The following is a 20,912-nucleotide window of genomic DNA, read 5'->3' as shown; positions in this document are numbered from 1 at the left end:
CTGGGTTGATATGTATTACATGTATTACACCGGGACCCAATTCTAACACTTAAATAGAAAAAAGACAGATTTATGATCATTATATTATATTAATTTGAGAACAATTCAAGAAAAACCTTCTTATCCCATTGCCAGATTTGTTTTTGTGCTTGTTTTTATTCACTTAAATTTTTTATTGTGGTGTCTTTTAAAAAAATGTTTAGATATTTTTACTGAAGAAAAGACAAAAATACTGAGAAAGTGATTATTTCAGTGAGTGTATGACTTAGATATAGGATGTCATGATCTGATGTAAGCTGTTTGTCACATTATAAATGTATTAGTTCACATGACAAATCTTTTCTAAAAGATAAACCAAGTATGTGTTAAAGGACAAAGCAGATGTTTTGTCATTTACAGATGTATTTATTTGTTTTTCTTTGCATTCATTTTACATTATGATTTTTTTATGCTGTAAACATCATTTCCCATAATGCTTTAATCCACCAGAAAACAAAACCATTATAAAGATCAGTGTTTAGATTATTATAATGATTATTTAAACAGAGTAAAGGTTGTTATTGATAAGCCTTCAAACAACTTTGTTTGATATAATACAATTATGTCTTATACCACGTAGCTCCTTTCTGGTTTAAAAAATGTGATATTCATATTGTAAGGCTTTAAACTTATAGCTTAGCTGTTAAACATTTTTTGTGGTCTAATTGTTTTATTTGATTTTTATTTATTATCAACAAAACAATGTGAATGAATAACAGCAATGTTAAATTTAACACGACAGTGCCATCAAGTGGAGTGCAATAGAAACAAATTTCACTTAAAGGGCACATATCACCAAAATCTGACTTTTTTCCATTTTTAAGTGCTTTTAAGTGCATTTATCAGCCTAGAAAATGTGATAAAGATCAACCCAGTAACTTAGTTTAGGTAAACCATTCTCTGCAAGCATGTGAAAAAAATAGCTCATTGAAATTTGGGTCCCCTTGTGATGTCAGAAGGGTATAATACTGCCCCTAATGCACTATCCAACCACAGCACTGCCATTTAGTGCAGAGATCAGCTCATTTGCATTTTAAAGGACACACCCAAAAAGGGCGCACACCTACAAAGTGGCAATTTTAACATGTTATAATAAATTATCTATATAATATTTTGAGCTAAAACTTCACATACGTACTCTGGGGACACCAAAGATTTATTTGACATCTTAAAAAAGTCTTGTGAAATGTCCACTTTAACTCTCACAATAAATTATAATACATGTTTTGCTTTCCCACACTTACACATAATATAATTACACAAAACCTTAGTCTGATTCATACAACTCTATGCAAGTTTTATTCCATCTGATATTATGGGAATTTCCTGGAGTCCAGTTTTCTGGCTGTTATTGTGTAATGATAATAATAATCTGTTACATTTATATAACGCTTTTCTGCAGCAGCACTCAAAGCATTTTACATATGAAACAGGGATCTTCTGAACCACCACCAATGTGCAGCATCCACCTGGATGATCCGACGGCAGTCATATTGCACCAATCACCCACCCCACACCAGCTTTAGTGTAGACATTCAGAGAAATAAAAATCTTTATTTATATTTTTGTCCTGTTGTTCACTACTGTGAGAATCAATGTTTCCATTCAATTCAATTTATTTGTTACAATATAAACACAGAGCTGAGATCACACTGAAAACTGAACTCTGATTAACCTAAACATCAAAATATTAATGAAAATATATTAAAATAATATCAAATATAAATAAAATCCAGCTGAACAATATCAGCAATGTACAGTATAGTGAAGAAATACATTTGAGATCAGTTACACATTTATATATTTAGCATACACTCCATCATACATACATACGAATGCACTATTAAAAGGCAGTCCAGATGAGTAGAAAAAAATAAACACTTAAAAGGTGTTAGGACACGGTGTAAAGACCTGTCTGGGAAGCTGTCCTTCAATCTGTCAGATTTCATGAGAGTTTGATCTAATGATCAGAGTGTATGTGAAGAATCTGGATGAATGATATTCTCTCATAGTTCACTGAATCAGTGAATCAGACATGAAACTGAGTCTCATGATCTTCAGTCTTTAGTTAAGGACATAGGTGTCATTTACACTGAGGACGCTGGGGACTTGTTCCCACCACTTTTTGAAATGGCTGATTTTGTCCCGCACCACTTTTTGAAAGCATTTGGTTCAAATGTTCTGAAAAATCAAACAATACTTGTGCGACACTGCAAAAATGTCTTTCTTACTTAGTATTTTTGTCTTGTTTTCAGTAGAAATATCAAAAAAATCTTAAATTAAGATGCTTTTTCTTGATGAGCAAAATGACCTAAGAAAATAAGTCTAGTTTTTAGACCAAAAATTATAAAATTTTAGTGAATTTGTGATTAAAACAAGCAAAAATATCTGCCAATGGGGTGAGGAAAAAAATATAAAAATAAGATTTATTTTTTCTTAAACACTTAAAGCAAAATTTTCTCACACCATTTGCAGATATTTTTGCCTGTTCTGAGCACAAATTAACTTAAATTGTATATTTTGGTCTAAAAACTAGACTTATTTCATTTTGCTCATCAAGAAAAAGCATCTTGATTTAAGAATTTTTAGATATTTCTACTGAAAACAAGACAAAAATACTAAGTAAGAAAGACATTTTTGTAGGTAAGTAACTAAGAAAGTCAGATTTTCAAGAAAAAAAATCGTAGTATTTTTGTCTTGTTTTTAGTAAAAATATCTAAAAAATCTTAAATTAGGATGCTTTTTTTGATGAGCAAAAGTCTAGTTATTAGACCAAAAACATCAAATTTAAGTGATTTTGTGTATGAAACGAGCAAAAGAATCTGAATTTTTCTTCAATTCAGTGTTTAAGTAAAATGTTCAAGATTTTTTGCTTACCCCATTGGCATATTTGTTTTACTTCTTTTATGCACAAAATCACTTACATTTGGTATTTTCAGTCTTAAAACTAGACTTATTTTCTAAGGTTATTTTGCTCATCAAGAAAAAGCATCTTAATTTAAGAATTTTTAGATATTTTACTGAAAACAAGACAAATATACAAAGAACATTTTTCTTGAAAATATTTTTTTGCAGTGTACGACTGGTTTTGTGGTCCAGGGTCACATATGTTGTGTTGTATGCTTATGGTGTGCTTTCTTTTACATTTGTAATGAATTTCATTGTAATCATTGACTTAACATGCTGCTGACATTAACATTCTACAGTATGGTTCTTTGGCACTGTTCGGTTGAGCTGGTGTTGCAGGGATTGTTATATGCGCAGTTGACATTGTTAAGGGTTTTATGCCAAGTATTTTTGTGTTGTTGACCGGCCTACGCTATGCCCATTTTTGATACATTTTTTATTCAATATTTTTCCCGTCCTGCTGTAATGTTTTTTCATCTGATCTTTTGTCCCCACCACTTTTCAACACAAACTGACGCCCATGGTTAAGGATTCCATTCATTGGATTCTGCTGTGTTCTGGTTTGATGCTCGAGTGTCACCCAATCCTCCTAAGAGTCAAGTTTTAAATAGGAAAAATATCGAAACTCTTTGGTTATTTTTAGCGTGATGCTAAATTGCTAATGGTCTAATCAGATTCAATGGATTGTGCTAAGCTATGCTAAAAGTGCTAGTGCAAGACCCGGAGACGGCTGAATGGATTCCAAAACGGTAAAAATCAAATGTTTAACTCAAGGGGAGCTGGAAAATGAGCATATTTTAAAAAAAAGTAGAGTGTTCCCTTAAGGGTTTTAATAAAAAGGTCTTAAATGGTAGAATTGAAACGCTGTGGTGTAATTTTCTTAATATTGAGGCAAGTGTAAAGCCTGAGTGGAAGACCCTGTATAAGCCACCGTTGTCCAAAAGGGCAGGAGATCTACAATGTAAGGTACTGCAGTGTTCGATTGGGTAAATGCTTTTATTTCAGTTATTAGGGCCCGAGCAATGAGGAGCAGGCCAGAATGGCCTGCACCGTAGGTGGGAAGCCCTATTGTTTTCCTTAGGATTATTTTTATTATTTTTTAACACTTTTGGGCACGTTGGGTGCCTTAACTCTTTCACCACCAGTGTTTTTCTAAAAAGTTGCCAGCCAGCGCCAGCGTTTTTCATGATTTTCACCAAAGTTTAATGCCTTCCAGAAAATGTTCTGCTTTAAATATATAAACATACAATATACCAAATGAAAGAACAGACCCTCTGCTTTCAAAAGAAAAAAAAAATTTCATCCTACCTTCAGTGGTTCTTTTGTAATCAGCTTTTGAATATGGGTAGGTTTCTGAAAAAACACCACATTTTGAGCAAAAAGCAGAGATAATTCCATTTTTGTGACGGACTTTTCATAGAGTTCCCATTCAGAGCGATCTTTAAAACAGACACGGACATGCAGCCGCTTGCCATAGGGCAATACTTCCGGGTTTAAAAAGTTGCAGAAGGGCGCCACCTGGTGGATAGTAGCAGTATTGCGGAAAGACGGAATATCTCGTCATTGGCGGGGAAGCGTTTTCTCTTAATTGACGAGATATCTCGTCAATGGCGGTGAAAGAGTTAATATACTCAAAAACTCTTGAACTTTGGCACAGACGTCAGAGGCGTCCGTCATTCGGACCAGACAAAGGCTGGAACACAGGCGTGGCAGAGGGGCTCTGTAGGGCCCCCTGTAATGCAAAAAAACAACATTAGTGCTCAGATTTTTGATATCTTGGCAACACATCAACGTTTACTATAATTTCAGGCATATTTAAGGCTCTTGGCATAGATTAACTTTGGCACACACATCAGAGTTGGCGACTGTTTAGGTCAGACAAAGGCGTGTCTCAAGTTTTGTGGGACACGTTTGGTTTTTGAATAGGGTTTGTTTCCAAAAACAAAAAAATGTCCCACTGACCTTCATTTCTATTTTGATAATATTGTTAACTTAACTTAATAAACCTCAAACAAACATGTATACATTTGTCTTCACATTCTTTACTGTAGTTCCCTCTCACATTCCTGCCTAGGCTCATTATGTGAGCCTTTTGTTGCTGAGCTGTCAATCAATCCTTCTCGCATACGGCCCCGCTAAACAAAAAGTCTTACAATTTCTAAATCAATATATTGGTTTATGTGAATGAGTAGGCAGGATGACAAAAATGACACAGCAGTAAAACATATTACTTCATTTAAGATGACGTTACTGCGTTTCACTATTGCTTTGTAAAATATGTCCTGTTGTAACATCCGTGTCTAAACACGTGTTTGATGGTTTTAATTTACTAAAAACATTAAACGATTAATAAAGGTGCAACACTTAACAATACGACTGTAATTTAACAATTGAAATATACAAAGTTAGTGATAAGGAAGGACTTACCAGCACCAATTTAGATTCTGATGCCTTCTTACTGTGTTTTTTACGATAATTTAGGCCAGTTGCGTTTGAAAGGTCAAATACTCAACAAAGCTTATTTTTTATCATATAACTGTGGTATGTAACGTTACGTGTATCTAAGAGCAACCTCACAAGCACAATAGAAATATGCAAAGTTATTGATAAGGATTTATCAGCCGCAGTTTAGATTCTGATGCGCGCTTACTGTGTTGTATACGGTACTTTAGTCACGTCGAGTTTAAAGTTTTGTTTCTACTTTAATATACGTATTGTCATTTATGTGTATCATCTTTAGCACCCAGAATCTTTTGTGGCTCAAACATATATGTGTTCGGCTGCTATTTTTACACATTAATGTTTTTAAAACATTTGCCCACATGTAATGACGAGGAATGAAGCTGTCCAATCATAGTGCGGCCCGCCCCTTCAAACGAACCATTTCTCCAGACAGCCACTAATCCATGTTACAAAATAGCCTATTACTTAGTGCTTTTGATGTTTTTGAATGTAAAGCATGCGAACATCATAAGTAGACATCAGACAACAGTATAAAACAATAAAATCGACAAATTCACCGCCCCTTTAATGGATAACATTGTTATGAGTTAAACCAATGCACTTTTAGCCAATTGACCACAGCGTTCATGAGCATTTACTATTTCAGATAAATAAAGACAACAAGGTCATGCAAATTCACATCAGACTATACAACATATATATGCAAAATCTGGATTTTTTGTTTTATTTACATTTGGGACAAACTAAAAATTATTGCAATTCATTAACAGTATTTTACATGTCCATTGTTTTAGGCTACCGTTTGACATTTGTTTTATGTTCATCTGTCTTTTCCAGTTTAACAGAACAAAGGTAATTTATCAGTTTCATTCAGTGTGAAACAATGCAATAACCTCAAGAGAATGACAATCCATCATATAAACAAGGGGCAAACAATAATAGTATTAATGCTTTAGTTATTCATTTAATTATGCCACATAAAATTACACTAAATCTAATAATGACCATCTCCAATATTACTAATAATACTCCAACTGTCTCTAACATTACAGACTGTTTATGAGGTCTGACTCAAAAGCAGGCAGAGGATCCATTTCACAAACGTCTGCTGTTATCTGTTTACAAAAAAAATTAATTGTAATTACACTAAACATATTTATTTATTTATTAATTTAAATAATATACTGTATATATTGAAATATAGGCTTAAAATAGGGTTCATTTATAAAACATGTACAAATCCTGAGTTTTTTTAGCACATGTTTGGGTAAAATACTAACCTAATTAACCAAAGAGTTGGTTTAAATAAACCTGAAATGTTCATATTCGACCCAATCTAACCCAGCAATGGTTAACTTAAACCCAATCAATTAAAGTCTTTATTTTACCCAAACATGAGTTTAGAGTGTAATTTCAATGTGACGTTTTGTTCTAACCTTTGTTTTTTGTTTGTGTCTATATCCATCAGTTTTCATTTTCTCTTGCTCTATTCTGATGAGAACAAAACATAAACAGACAGGTGCTTATTGTAAGAATATAAAAAATACTAATGTAAACATGTTTATTGCAAAGATTATAAAGAAGGTGAAATGCATGAACTTACTGTGTCTTAATTGATCTCACTTTGTAATAGATGCAGAAAGACAAAATGTTTTTAGTCAGACAGGGGTTGAGCTTATACTGTAAACTCTTAAAAATAAAGGTGCTTCACAATCATTTTGGCTGAATGTTTCACAAGGAACCTTTAACATCACTTTTCACAAAAGTTTCTTTATAAAATGCAACAAAGTAGTTCATTAAAGAACCTTTGACTTAATGGATCTCTGAAAACACAAAATCAAAACTTCTGTGTGGGCAGAGAAGTTTGATCTATAAACCGATTGTAAGACTAAAAGTGAAAACAGGCCCCTGGTTACACAGACAAGGCTTAAGGTTAGTCCTAGACTAAAACACGTTTGAGATGTCTTAACTGAAAATAACTTTTTTTAAATAATAAACATCTTTTTCTTGTTTATAAAAAATGCTTAGTCCTGGCTTTAGCTTAGCCTTGGCTGTGAAACCTGGCCAGGAAGAAAGAAATCCAGTTTATACTCACAGAATGTAAATATTTCTACAGTCATGCCAATTAAGATAAAAAGACATTCAGAGGGAAAAACAACCATTCTGAGATCTCCCACTGCACGTTCACCATTCACTGCAAATAGAAATAAAAATATGACTTTAAATGCTGAATACATTTTAAAATGTTTAAATGCTTATTTTAATTAGTTTAAATTATCATAGGATTTAAATGAAATAATGGCTTTAAACTGTTATAAAAATGACTTGTAGAAAATTTTACAGTCTGAAAGTTTAAAACATTGCATACACTAAAGTAAGTTACAAAAAAATATGTAACGTTTCATTTTTAAAGGCAGAATTTAACATCTGGCATATACAGTAAATGTGGCCTATATTTTGTTAGATGTGCACATATCCCTCTGTTCAGAAATAAAGGTCTTTTCCTCACCTTTCTGCAGGATGAGTTCTGTCATCAGCCCAACAGAGTTCACTAAAACAAGACCAACTGCACCGAACAAATACAAACTATTGCAACGTGGAAATTCTGCAATGTAAAATGAACAAATATAAATCTACATTAGCACATTAATATAATTGATTTATTAACTACATGTAATGTGTGAGACTTGAAAACCTGTAGGCTAAGTCACAGCGTGACCTTTCTTTCTTCTGAAAAGCAAAGATGGATGCAACGCTTCCTGCCCATATTCAAAGTCCGATATATATTCACAAGCTCAAAGTTTAGTGTGACCACCCTTTAATTTGATGTTATTCTGTGAGCATTCACACACATAGGTTACTATTTTTTTTACTAATCTTATCAATATAAAGGAATCAGATTTTCTATTATAATGTAACCAAGTGTTATCAAAAGTAATATGTTAGAATAAAACTCCATTATTTCCTCATTACCATATTCATTTGTAGCTCCTTTGTAACCCTGGCCTAAACCCTGTGTTTTCATTAATTCATTGGCATGTCTTTACTAGACTTCTGTTTTTCTCATTCCTGTGATTTCATTGTTTCCCATGTTTTCTGCCTTTATGTTCAGTTCTTTGGCACCGGTTTTTGACTTTTTTGACTTGATTATGATCTTGGATTTCCACATTAAAGCTGCATTTGGATAAAAACTCTGTGTACATGTGCACAGATGCATGCAAAAACGGCAAGGTTAACAATAATAATGTTAACAAATGCAACCTTATTGGAAAGTGTTAGGCAACTTTACATCACATCAGTACTTAGACAAACAAAATTTACGTCCTTCCTTTTGTTATATTCTAATCCAAACTTAATTTATATAGGCTTTAGTTTATTACAAAAAAAAAAATATATATATATATATATATATATATATATATATATATATATATATATATATATATATATATATATATATATATATATATATAATATATATATAGTTAAGCAATATTGCTCGAGTAGGAGTGTGATATAGCTCTATATCATCACGGCTGTGATTAGGCCAGAAGCACGAGGTCGTAGGCCGAGTGCCGGAGGCAATCACAGCCGTGATGATATAGAGCTATATCACACGACTCCGAGAGCGATATTGCTTTTATACAACAGTTCGACGGCACACGTTTGAAAAAGAAAACTAGAAAACAACAACGGAGTTATTTTAAAAGCCTCTTTGTTTGAGAACTACTTCTTCCGCCACGGATTTGAGGGCGGCCAGAATGACAGGTAACACTTTGAATATCATATTAACTCAATGGACGGATTCGCCGTTTTTAAATATTACAATTTCTTGGTCACAAAGTGTAGTTTTAAGATAAGTTCAGTCGAGAATATATATATATATATGTATATATATTTATTATATTTAAATCTACAGTCGATTAGTAAAGATAGCGCCTGTTTGAACGTTTGCTTACTGAGATTCGGTACGTATGAGAACCAGAGCATGAGCGGACGTCAGTGTTCACTCGCCCCACTGACCAACGCCCTCTCTGGGCTACATCTCTGACAGGGATTCCCTGGCTCTGATGCTGGCCCTGTCTGTGTTTGATGTTCAAAAATGAGATCAAATCAGCAGTATTTGGTGTCATGATGAAACTATTACTTGTTTTCTTATTCATATTTAGTGTCTTTTGTGTTGTTATTGTTTTGGCGCGAGGTAAAAGTTAATAAAACTATACTTATATAATGTTACTATTGTGTTCCCATTTAATCTTAACGCGATACAAGCACTCGATTATTCTTAGACTTTGTTCTGGTCAGTACTATATAAAACTGTTTTTTATAAGTGTCAGAGAGATGTTTTTGCATGCTGCTTATAAATATTCCAGTGGTGATATCTCATAACATATTTTAATAGTCACGTCGCGATTAAATAAATGATCAATTTCCACATTTAAAAGCTGTGGTGCTTACCTGCAGTTCCACGGTGTTTTCGCATTCTGATAAGAGATATAGCTCCAGAAGAAAATAAGTGTTTACATTCCTTTTTCCAAGTGTTAATCGTCCACACGATGTGACAAGACATTACTCATATTAACTTTAACGTAACATCCAAGAGCGCTGATCTTTGACGGAATAATAACTTCCAATTGGGATTCACAGACTGATTTATGAACTAATGAGACACACGGAGAGTGTTTTAAAACAGCGCGGTTGTGTCTGCAGTTTCTCCATTCAGAGATGAGCCTGTTTAAAGGACCTCCATTCACTAGGTGGCGGAATGATACGAAAGGTGAAGCGGTTACTGTGGCATTTATCAGTAGAATATTGCACGCCTCTTAGCCAATCAGATTCGAGAACCAGAAAGAACTGTTGTATAAATATATATATATATATATGTGACTCTGTGAAAACTTTTTTTTTGTAGCACTTTGTAAGCGCATTTTAAAAGTTGCTCAGAAATCAAGCTTAATTTACCCAGATAATCAAATGAAAATTGAATCATCGAGAGCTCTTGCAAAAGTCCAACCATCCAGGCCAACGCAAAGCGATCTGTTAATTGAAAATACCTTTATTAAAATTTAGGGTTAATACATTTCAGAAATATATAATTTAAACTCATTTAATTTAATTTACTGTGCCTATAAATAGGTAAAACATCCCATATAGTCATGATTTGATATTTTTTATTGATTAACATTAATTTTTATGCAGTTACAGTTTTGCATCTGCCAAATGTAAATTATTATACAAACTATGGATAAACAACACATATATATAATAAATGTTGAAGATTAAACATGATTACATGATCTATTTTTGCACAACTAATAATATAGATTAGTTAATATATAAACATACCCTTTTCATTCTCCAGTGATTTAAAGTACAGATACACCAAGGGGAAAATAGCTGCATTCATGACTATCATAATTATTAACCGTAAGGTTTTCCCAAGCCAAGCAGAAACTGAAAAAAAAAGATTTTTAACAATCAATTTCCACATTATAATAACTGAAGCCTACATATAATTTATAAACCTAGCTGTCTGTGTAAGTTTAACTGTTTTATGAGTTTAGATGAAAGAAAGCGGGTTCACATGTTTAGTTAAAGGCGCTCTAAGCGAATTCATGCGTTTTAGAGCATAAAACATTTTTTGTTACATACAGCAAACATCTCCTCACTATCTGCTTGCTGCCTGTCCGCTGATCAAACTGTAAAAAAGGCGATCTCTGTAGACAGCCCAGGCTCCACAAACTGCAATATAAACACAGTGGCCAAACCTGCACCAGAAACCATAACAAAGTGTTCTAACCAATAAACGACAAGAAGGATTTGAGTGTAGGGGTTGGGCGCGTTCATGAAAGCACGAAAGGGAGGGGGAGCAGGAGGAGTTAGCTATGCTCCGTTTGTTTGAAAACAGTTCAAACATCAACAATGATTTTTATGACGTCATTCTGCACTTTAGTATCTCATCCGATTCCAGGAGGTAAAGCCCTGCGAGGTAAACTAAACGCTATTGGCTATTTTCAAATGAGGAGGAGCCACTGAATATGCCCCACCCCAACATTCTATTTCAGCTGCACATTTCAAAACACTATAGTGGATCTTTAAGGTTCAGTATGGGATGGAAACATATTTTACTAATGATTTGAAATCAATAGTTCTGAAAATCTATTCCAAAAAATAATGGTTAAAAAAATTGTAATCGTAACAAAATAAGAGCCGAAAGTATACTAGGGACGTCCACGTATGCGCGCCGTCCGCATGACATCATTTTCGTCATCAAGAGGGTCCGCGGCCGGCCGCGCGGACCGTCCGCGTGCAGCCCAAAATTTGAGACCGCGCGGACAGTGCGCGTACAGTCCGCGTACGACAGCGCATGCGCGTGCAAATATTTAGACAGGACACTCCACTATAAACAATTATACAAAGGAAATAGACAGCATTTGCACACACACTATCGTTTTTCTTCTTTAACTTTTACTTCTTCCAAGAACAGAAAGCTGTGGAGCATGTTTGTTTGATTCCTGTTCTTTGTTGTCTTGTTGTTTGTTCTAAACTGTGTTTACAATGGTGGATCAGTTACTTTTCTTCACCTATCCTAATGTTTTAATGTACTGTAAATGTCGCCAAATCAGTGCTGCCCTGACAGCCTGTTAGACTAATAATTTGAATAGGAAATCATTTCTATTGCGTATAGTGTCGAACGCGGCCATCCGCGTTTAGCCGCGGGGAGTATATGCGCGCGCGAGCTGGACACGGACACGGAAAAAAGGTATACCCCAGCCTTAAGATTTCCATTTGAGCTTACAAATATATTTACATTTACAATTGCAATAAAAGGCAGAATACCAAAATACTTACAGGACTTAAAACATGTAAGATACCATTCCTTATCTGAAAGCATTACTATCAGTGGCAAAACTCCTGTGACGAAAAATGCTAAACAGAGAGAAATACATAATTGTAGACATTGTGCTTTGGTGTGAGACAAATCAACAGAATCACATGCATCAACTTGGGGTTTTAAACAATAAATTTGTATATTAACTTTATTCCCAATCTATAAGAAAAGAAGTTGTTTTTCATAGCTCAGGACATTTAATGCAAGTAATCTCATTAATGTTTCATTCAAGTTTTAAAGGGGACATGTCGCAAGACTTTTTTAAAGAGGTAAAATAAATCTTTGGGGTTCCCAAGTACGTATGTGAAGTTCAAGTTCAAAATACCATATAGATAATTTATTAAAACATGTTAAATTTGACACTTTGTAGTTGTGTGCAAAAATGCACTAAAAGGCAGTGCTGTGGTTGGATAGTGCAGATTAACTCTTTCCCGGCCATTGACGAGATTTCCGCAATACCGCTATTATCCACCAGTTGCGGAAGGTGGCACCCTTCCGCAACTTTTTAAACCCGGAAGTATTGCCCTATGGCAAGCTGCTGCATGTCCGTGTCTGTTTTAAAGATCGCTCTGAATGGGATCTCTATGAAAAGTCCGTCACAAAAATTGAATTATCTCTGCTTTTTGTTCAAAATGTGGTGTTTTTGCAAAAACCTACCCATATTCAAAAGCTGATTACAAAAGAACTACTGAAGGTAGGATGAAACGGATTTTTTAGTTTGAAAGCAGAGGGTCTGTTCTTTCATTTGGTATATTGTATGTTTATATATTTGAAGAAGAAAATTTTCTGGAAGACATTAAACTTTTGTGAAAATCATGAAAAACGCTGGCGCTGGCTGGCAACTTTTTTAAAAAACGCTGGCGGTGAAAGAGTTAAGTGATCATTCAGTACATTTTTTGTTTTACATTTTTAATTTATTTATTAGAAATAAAAACAAAATAGTACATTTGTTGACATACAAATTATTTGACTTGTTTGTAAGTACATTTCCTTCATAGCTTCTCATAAAACAAATCATATTACAGAGAAAATTAAATTTACCTCGTTTAGCAACTCCAAAACTGTAAAACAGAAGGGTAAACTGTAGTAAAGGAAGAACTCGACAGCTTAAAAGGTCCCAACCTTGTAATACATAATTTATCCGTTCACGTATCTGTATGTTGGTGGACTTCTTGTCCATAATCATGTTTGCTAAACCTGTATTGAAAAATAATAATAATGATCCAAAATTATTGATCCTGTCAAAGTTTTTAAATATGAATTTTAGGATCATCAACGTTTCACTCATTGATTTCAATCTTTGACTTGAGCTTCAATAATTAAGATATCAAGCCTATATTTTCAATACAAAATAAAAACTTTAGCTGGGTTTTCACAGCAAGTTCACATGTTTCTGCATTGGGTAAAGTACATTTAATGCAATGTTAAACTAACAAATGAGAGAACAAAAGACAAAATATGCACTAAATAATCACCAGTAACTTTATGAATAGCCTTTTTATGAATAGATTAATATAATGTTTATAAAGGACAAGTACAATTTAAAACAGTTGGTTTTCTTACCTTTAATGATTTTAATGAGACACAACAGCAGCATTAAAACAAAGAGAACTGCGATCAAAATTTGATCAGCATCTGCTGACTTTTGATTTCTTGTCCATGTGTCGTATACTGTCATAAATACACAGATACGAACAATAATCACACACATTTAAAATAAAAAACTCTGTATTGCAAACATTTGAGAAATCGTGTTTAAAATGAAGCCCACATTCAAATAAAAACCTTATAGATTTTATAATTAAGTCAACAATTATAATGCAAGTATTATTATTATTATTATTATAATAAAGAATAACTTACTTGAATAAAATAGTACAGTAAAAATGGAAACTTGTACATCAATACTTGAAGAGTCAATCCATTTCCTGATTATATCTGTAAATATAAATATACTGCATGTTGGCATAATCAAATATTGCACAATGCTTGAATAAATGACTGTTTATTAGTAATTCATTAGTAATTAGTAATTTATTTAATTAGTAAATAGCTGTAATTAAAACATTTAACATATATAACATTCAGCAGAATAAACCTGGAAAGTCTTTTAAATACGGTGCCGCCCAAAACAACATCAAGGGTCTCACAATGTAAACAGTAGAGCAAGAGACAGACTCATGCATAGATCCTAAAAACACAAAGACGTTTTAATGAGATTTAACAGCCAAATTAACACATGGAGATTTTTAAAGGCCATAATTTATGCCAGGAAGTTGTCATTTTGATCCCTTAAAGGTGAATAGTGCACTCTAAAAATGGCTGTGTTATTTTTGACCCATAATAGGTAAATACTGGACAGAACACATGCTGGGTTAAAAATGACCAACCTGATCTCACAAAGTTCAGTGGGATAGTCACGGAATGTTTTGCTCATTTTTCCGTGGCATTCTCACGGATCTCCGCATTTTTCTGTGGCCCTGCTACGGACTATCTTTTTCCGTGGCATTCTCACGGACTGGTTACTCAACTGCTTTTTCCTATTTTCAAACCATTTTGCTTCGGTTTAGGGTTAGATTTGGTGTTTGCGTTAGTATGTCACTTTAACTATTGGTTAATACAATTTTTTCGGATGTATTATTTTATATTTTCTAAACTTAAAACAATTGTCGCCTGGCGTTGGGGTTAGAGTTGGGTTTGCGTAGGGATGTCATTTTATGTAAATCTGACCCTAAACCGAAGCGAAAATGGTAAGAAAATAGGACAAAACAGTTGAGTAACCAATCCGTGAGAATGCCACGGAAAAAGACAGTCCGTAGCAGGGCCACTGAAAAATGCGGAGATCCGTGACTACGGAAAAATGAGCAAAAAATTCTGTGACTATCCCACGGAAATTCATGACCCAATGTTGAGTTGTTGTTATGCAACTATGGGGTATAATAACCCAACAGTTTGGTTAAAACAACCCAGCATTGAGTCAATTTTAACCCAGTGGTGTGTTCTTTCTAATATTTATCCATTATGGGTCAAAAATAACACAGCCATTTTAAGAGTGTGCCATTTAGCAACACCAAAATGAAATTTGGGGTTAAATAACAGAACAATTTTCTTTTGGTATTATTTATTTGCTCAACTGTTACTTACCTTCAATAAAACCCCAGAGCATGAAAGCGAAAAACAAAATAGTGTTTGGACAAAACACAAGCAAAACCTGAAGACACAAAACTAATAAGGGCAAACAAAATGAAGATACATTGATAGATACATTTGATTTAAGCTCTTCAAGAAAACTGACACATACTTTTATTACTTGATGTGCAGTAGATAAGAGAGGAGATTATAACTGCAGATCCACATGCAGTAATACAGAGAATCAACACCATTATATGTAAACCAGAGAAACCTGTAACACACATGCATCCACGCACACACACAAGAAATAACACTGAGGAAAATAATATCACTCCTAAAATGATTACTTGTGAAATTCATAGTGAAATCTAATTTTGGTTGCAGACTGCGTTTCACAAAACAGCTCTGAAACATGAAAATAAGGTCCGAATGCAGCACTATATTAGGGAAATCCAAAATCATAATCTAAAAAGAGTCAAAAGGCCAGGGCAAACAATCCAGCAAACACCAGAGTCCAAAACATGGACACAGAGTAATCCAAGAGACCATCAAAAACCTCAGACCAGGAAACAGGGAATTGTTTAGAAATGCAGTGGTGACAACAACAAGACTTTGCAATAAATTATTGAAAACACATACTTCAAATTAGGCCAGTGCTTCCCAATCCTGGTCCTCGAGGCCCCCCTCCCAGAAAGTTTTAGATGTCTCCTTATTTATAACACCTGATTCAACTTATCATCATACTTCAAAAATGGTAAACATTTCTCCCTAACAAGCTGATGAGTTAAATAAGGAGACATCTACAACTTTCTGGGAGGGGGGCCTCGAGGACCAGGATTGGGAAGCACTGGCCTAATTTGAAGTAGTGTTGCAAAGTCCGATTCATTTCCGCCAACCGGCTCTTTTCGGACAGTTCGGCTCATTGAACCGGTTCAAAAAGCCGATTCACCGGTTCCTGACGTCATCAAGAAATGACATCACTACGCATTTACTATATCAATGAAACATTCAAATAAAGTCGTTTGTATCAACACATTAAAACTACAATATGATTTGCATGCACAATAAATCGTACCAAAACTAAAGCTTTTTAATAAAACAAGCATATCAAGAAACTAATAAAAAAAGAAACTTCACGCATCTGGCTCATTTAAATCCTCGGTGATTCACACGCAGTGTCAGCAACTCGTCATCCGTCAGAATCGTCGGCAATCCTCGCCTCGGCAATCATCGACAAACTTTGTTCGGTTCTTTTTGAGTCCGACGTGCTATTTCGGCTGTGAGTCACATAGATATGTATAAAGGCTAGATGGCTTACCGGCGCTGAGAGCCAATGGGACCCGACGACGTCACACGGCGGCCATCTTAGGACAGGACCGCTCGTCCAGTTATAACATTAAAGTCTATTGTGCATGTAGTGCTGAAATAACTATATTTTGCTCAATTTTCAACCGGCTTGGTGTGTCATAAACGTCAGGGATGCGGCTATTTAACTGCATACTTGTGAAAAATTATACATCGAAACATCGGCATCAGCACAAATCATAGCCACGTTAATAAGGTTTGTAATACACCAAACCGTTTGTAAATCCGTCAAGAATTCAGCAAGTTACGAGCATTTTAGTTGGCGTATGTCACTCACCTTCACTCCACAGCAACAGGGAGCAGCACTATGGCAGCACTGACCTAAGATGGCCGCCAAGTGACGATACAGCTGACTCCGCCTTGAGCCATCTAGCCTTTATACATATCTATGGTGAGTCATGTGTCATCAACCCGGAACCTATGCCCAAAACTAAAGTTTGATTCAGGTCGATTTGTGAACCGGATCGACCGGTTACTTCCTGAGAACCGGTTCAAAAGAATGATTCGTTCAAGAACCTAACATCACTAATTTGAAGTATGTGTATTCAATAATTTATTGCAAAGTCTTGTTATTGTCACCACTGCATTTCTAAACAATTCCCTGTTTCCTGGTCTGTGGTTTTTGATGGTCTCTTGGATTACTCTGTTGCCCATGTTTTGGACTTGGCCTTTTGACTCTTTGAATCAATTTGGATATTGAAGATATCTCAAATATGATTTTTCATTTTTGTCCATGATAAATCATGAATCATTTTAATAAATGACTAAGGTAAACTTACCAATTTGCCCTATTATTACAGTTGTGTTTGCTGATAGTTCTCCAGTAAACACTTGACAGATGTAAACTCCTTTATCTTCAGTTCTGACTCTCTTCAGTCTGAGAGAGAAGTTTCCTCTGTGGATTTCATCAGCGAAGAACTCAACTCTGTCTCTGTATCGCTCATCTGATGCGTCTGATAGAATTTCATTGTATTGATAGAGAAGAACTGTGATTGGTTCGCCTTTATTTGTTTTCTTCCATGAAACCTCTTCAATCTCTTCAGGTTTGATGTGAGAGTTCTCAGAGCAGCTCAGAGTGACGTCATCACCAACATACGCAGATATGGAGCTTGATTCCGACACTATCAAACGCTCTGTAGGAACAGATTAAAATATACTGAGATAAAATATTTGTTGTGAAATATTGCACATTAATCTGCCACGTTTTTACTCACCAGCATGTTTAATTTCCACCACAGTTTCTCCAGACTCTTGTCCAGTGTGAACTTTACATGTGTATTGTCCCTCATCTTCAGCTGTCAGATTGTTCAACAGTAGTGAGAAGTTTCCATGTTTAATGTCTTCAGTGAAGAAATGAGCTCTATCATGATAATCCTGATGTTGAGCCTCTGGTCTGATATCTTCATCTTGATACAGATGAATGAGAGTCTGTGAGTCTGATCTTCTCCATTCCACCTCCAGATCTTTCAGTGGTAAGAGTGAATCAACAGAACAGGGCAGAACCACTGAACCTCCCAGAGGAACAACCAGAGGACCTGAGGAACCTTTAATAATGAATCCTGTAAAAAAAATTAAATGAATGTATGTTGGTAATGATTTTAATCTGCACATTGATGTTGTATTCACTGCATATGGAGCAATCATTTTGAATTTCCTATTGCTGACACTAGTGGTGCAGATGTTACCCATTTCTGCTAAATGAATAAAATTAACATTAAGACAGATCTCAGATATGCAATTCTGCAGTCCTTAAACTGTTTCTATTCTGTAATGTAAGACTTTATGTAATGCTGATAAGATGAAACGGTTTTATAATGAGTTACTGTATCATTCAATGTCCTTTAAACAAAATATCAAATCTGGTTTCATCCACAAACAGAATGTAACAAGAATACAGTTTGAAAAACAAAGTATAGTGTTGTGTAGTCAGTCAAGCTGAGAGCATTTTTATAATCTCTTCATAATCTGAAACAGAAGAGTAAGTTACTGTACATACCATCAGACATCCTTAAGATTCCAGCTGTTAAAATCAACATTAGCAGATTCATTATTAGATGAAAATATGACTTCGTATTATATTCTCAAGACTCAGATGTGTACGGTTGTGTAAAAGTGTTCAAGTAAATTAACATTTACTTTTGTTTTGTGAAGATCTGTGAAGATAAAACTATTCAAACAAATCCTGATTATCCAGTTTTTATCATGGCATGACTTTCCTCATTCTCAGCACCTTACAGAGTAAACATGCTTTAAGAGTCTCATGCAGGGGTGTAGAAGCCATTTTAAAGTGTGTGGGGGGGACAGTTGTATGGTGATGTGACCCAAAGCTGATGTTCATAATAATAAATTCTAAGTAGAATACCAATTGGCATTTTACAGCACCCTAGTGCCAATTTTGGGAATATACCATGATAGCTTACCTTTTTTTGTGAAATCATACTCACAATTAAAAAATACTGCAGGACTTTGAGACCAACGTGAGACCATCTATACCTTACAATACATTTGAACTTTTCTTCAGTTGAACAAAAACAAGTGTTAATTACATACAGTCATTTTATACAACATACATTTTATGAAAATATATCAATAAAACCTTTGATATACAGTATTTGGAAATTGTCCAGTTTGCTGCTGTATCATACGAATAAATAGTTAAAAAAAATCAGACATTGTGATTGTCTAGATTTTTTTAGATTATGTATTCATTTTAACTGCTGCTTCACTGACTTGGGTGAAAAATGAGCACTGCAACAACATAAAAAATAAACTTTGAATGTCACGTGTTTAACACAAAATGGATAACAAAATATTTCACCAGCATCAGAAAGAAGTTTGTGTGATTTGCCCAAAAGTAATGTAGACCACAGCTTTGTTTTCCTCTGATTTAACACATATTTTTCATAACTGATATGTAATAATTATCAAGCAATGCACTTGTGACGATTTGCCCTTAAGAAAATTAAGCATGATTAAATAGTAAACATAATGATATTAGTAGTAAATCTGTAATTCTCTTTGTTGAATTTAATGCACTTAAGATTTGAGTGTTACATGATCATATGATTTTTTTTTCAATAGGAATTTCGCCTAGGGTGTCAAGAAATGGCCCTGTATGTGTTTGTGTATATTTATTTCACTGCACTCTAAAATGCTTGATTACAAGGTTCATTATTTTAAGATAACAACCGTCTGAGCACATCAGGCACGTGCACACATAGACATCAAAGGGGGCTTGAGCACCTGCCCTTTTTATTTCTGGAGAGAAAGTGCCCTTTTTTTCTGGGGTGCTTTTTAAAAAAAAAAAAATAATATGATCTTTATTCATATAACAACTGATGTCTGTCTGTTTCTTGTGTTTTTTACTTGTTGCTTATTTAATTTAACATGAATTTATTCAGAAATCATTTAAATGAGATTTAAACTCTTATATAAAGAAAAATAGCGCTATTTGTGGCACACAAACGGTTAACAGATGAGTCCCGCCTCCAAAATTCAAATCGCTAATATGATTGGCTTTACCTTTCCTTAGTCCCGCCTCTCTAACTTACTTCGCTTTATGATTGGTCTGTCTACACTCGTGCTGCATCATTCGCGCTTCAAGCGCCAAAGCTCAGCCTGCCCTAAACGAGACGCGATCCTGTGCATGATTATGCAGGCAGCTACCGGTAAGTGTGTGAGGAAGAAAGCATTCTTATATTAACAGTTTTATGCACAAAATATGGGACACGTTGTTACACATAACGATTCAGGGACATTGTTTTCCATGGCAATCCCATATTAACCTGAAGAGTTGCAAACTTGTAACAGTGTAGTGTATGTAGTTTAAATAGACTGCTCATAAAATAATAAAGCACAAACAATAAAATAATTGCTAACTACAGTAGTAAGCTTTTTTGTTTGCGTTTTTTGTAATGGCTGTTAAATAAGTATAATGTGTTATACTGGAGTGCTGGAGTAGATTAGGAAGAAATCTGATGGTTGAGTATTTTACTTGCCCAGTCTGAATTTTCACTGACATCACAAAAAAGTAAAATATAAAATACAAATAAAATAGGCCTAATCTATATTTGTTGTTTCTGACATGTGTAACCTTAATAAATATGAAACCTAA

The 20,912-nt window shown here is 34.5% G+C and overlaps 1 protein-coding gene across 1 annotated transcript; it reads right to left on the bottom strand.

Annotated features, from left to right (window-relative positions):
• Positions 1-10,738: 10,738 nt before the first annotated feature.
• On the bottom strand, positions 10,739-18,911 carry LOC135768863 (uncharacterized). The gene is made up of 11 exons (XM_065278212.2): positions 18,795-18,911; positions 18,013-18,357; positions 17,578-17,931; positions 15,603-15,704; positions 15,446-15,526; positions 14,400-14,492; positions 14,165-14,239; positions 13,865-13,972; positions 13,343-13,498; positions 12,262-12,339; positions 10,739-10,863 (listed from the first exon to the last, which is right to left on the bottom strand). The coding sequence occupies exons 1-11, from the start codon at positions 18,844-18,846 to the stop codon at positions 10,739-10,741; spliced, it is 1,569 nt and encodes a 522-aa protein (XP_065134284.2). The 5' UTR covers positions 18,847-18,911.
• Positions 18,912-20,912: the final 2,001 nt, after the last annotated feature.

The sequence above is a fragment of the Paramisgurnus dabryanus genome, chromosome 3, assembly GCF_030506205.2.
Source record: "Paramisgurnus dabryanus chromosome 3, PD_genome_1.1, whole genome shotgun sequence".
NCBI classification, from domain to species: Eukaryota; Metazoa; Chordata; class Actinopteri; order Cypriniformes; family Cobitidae; genus Paramisgurnus; species Paramisgurnus dabryanus.
The sequence above is the reverse complement of the archived record's forward strand: the minus strand, read 5'-3'. Positions and strand labels throughout refer to the sequence as shown.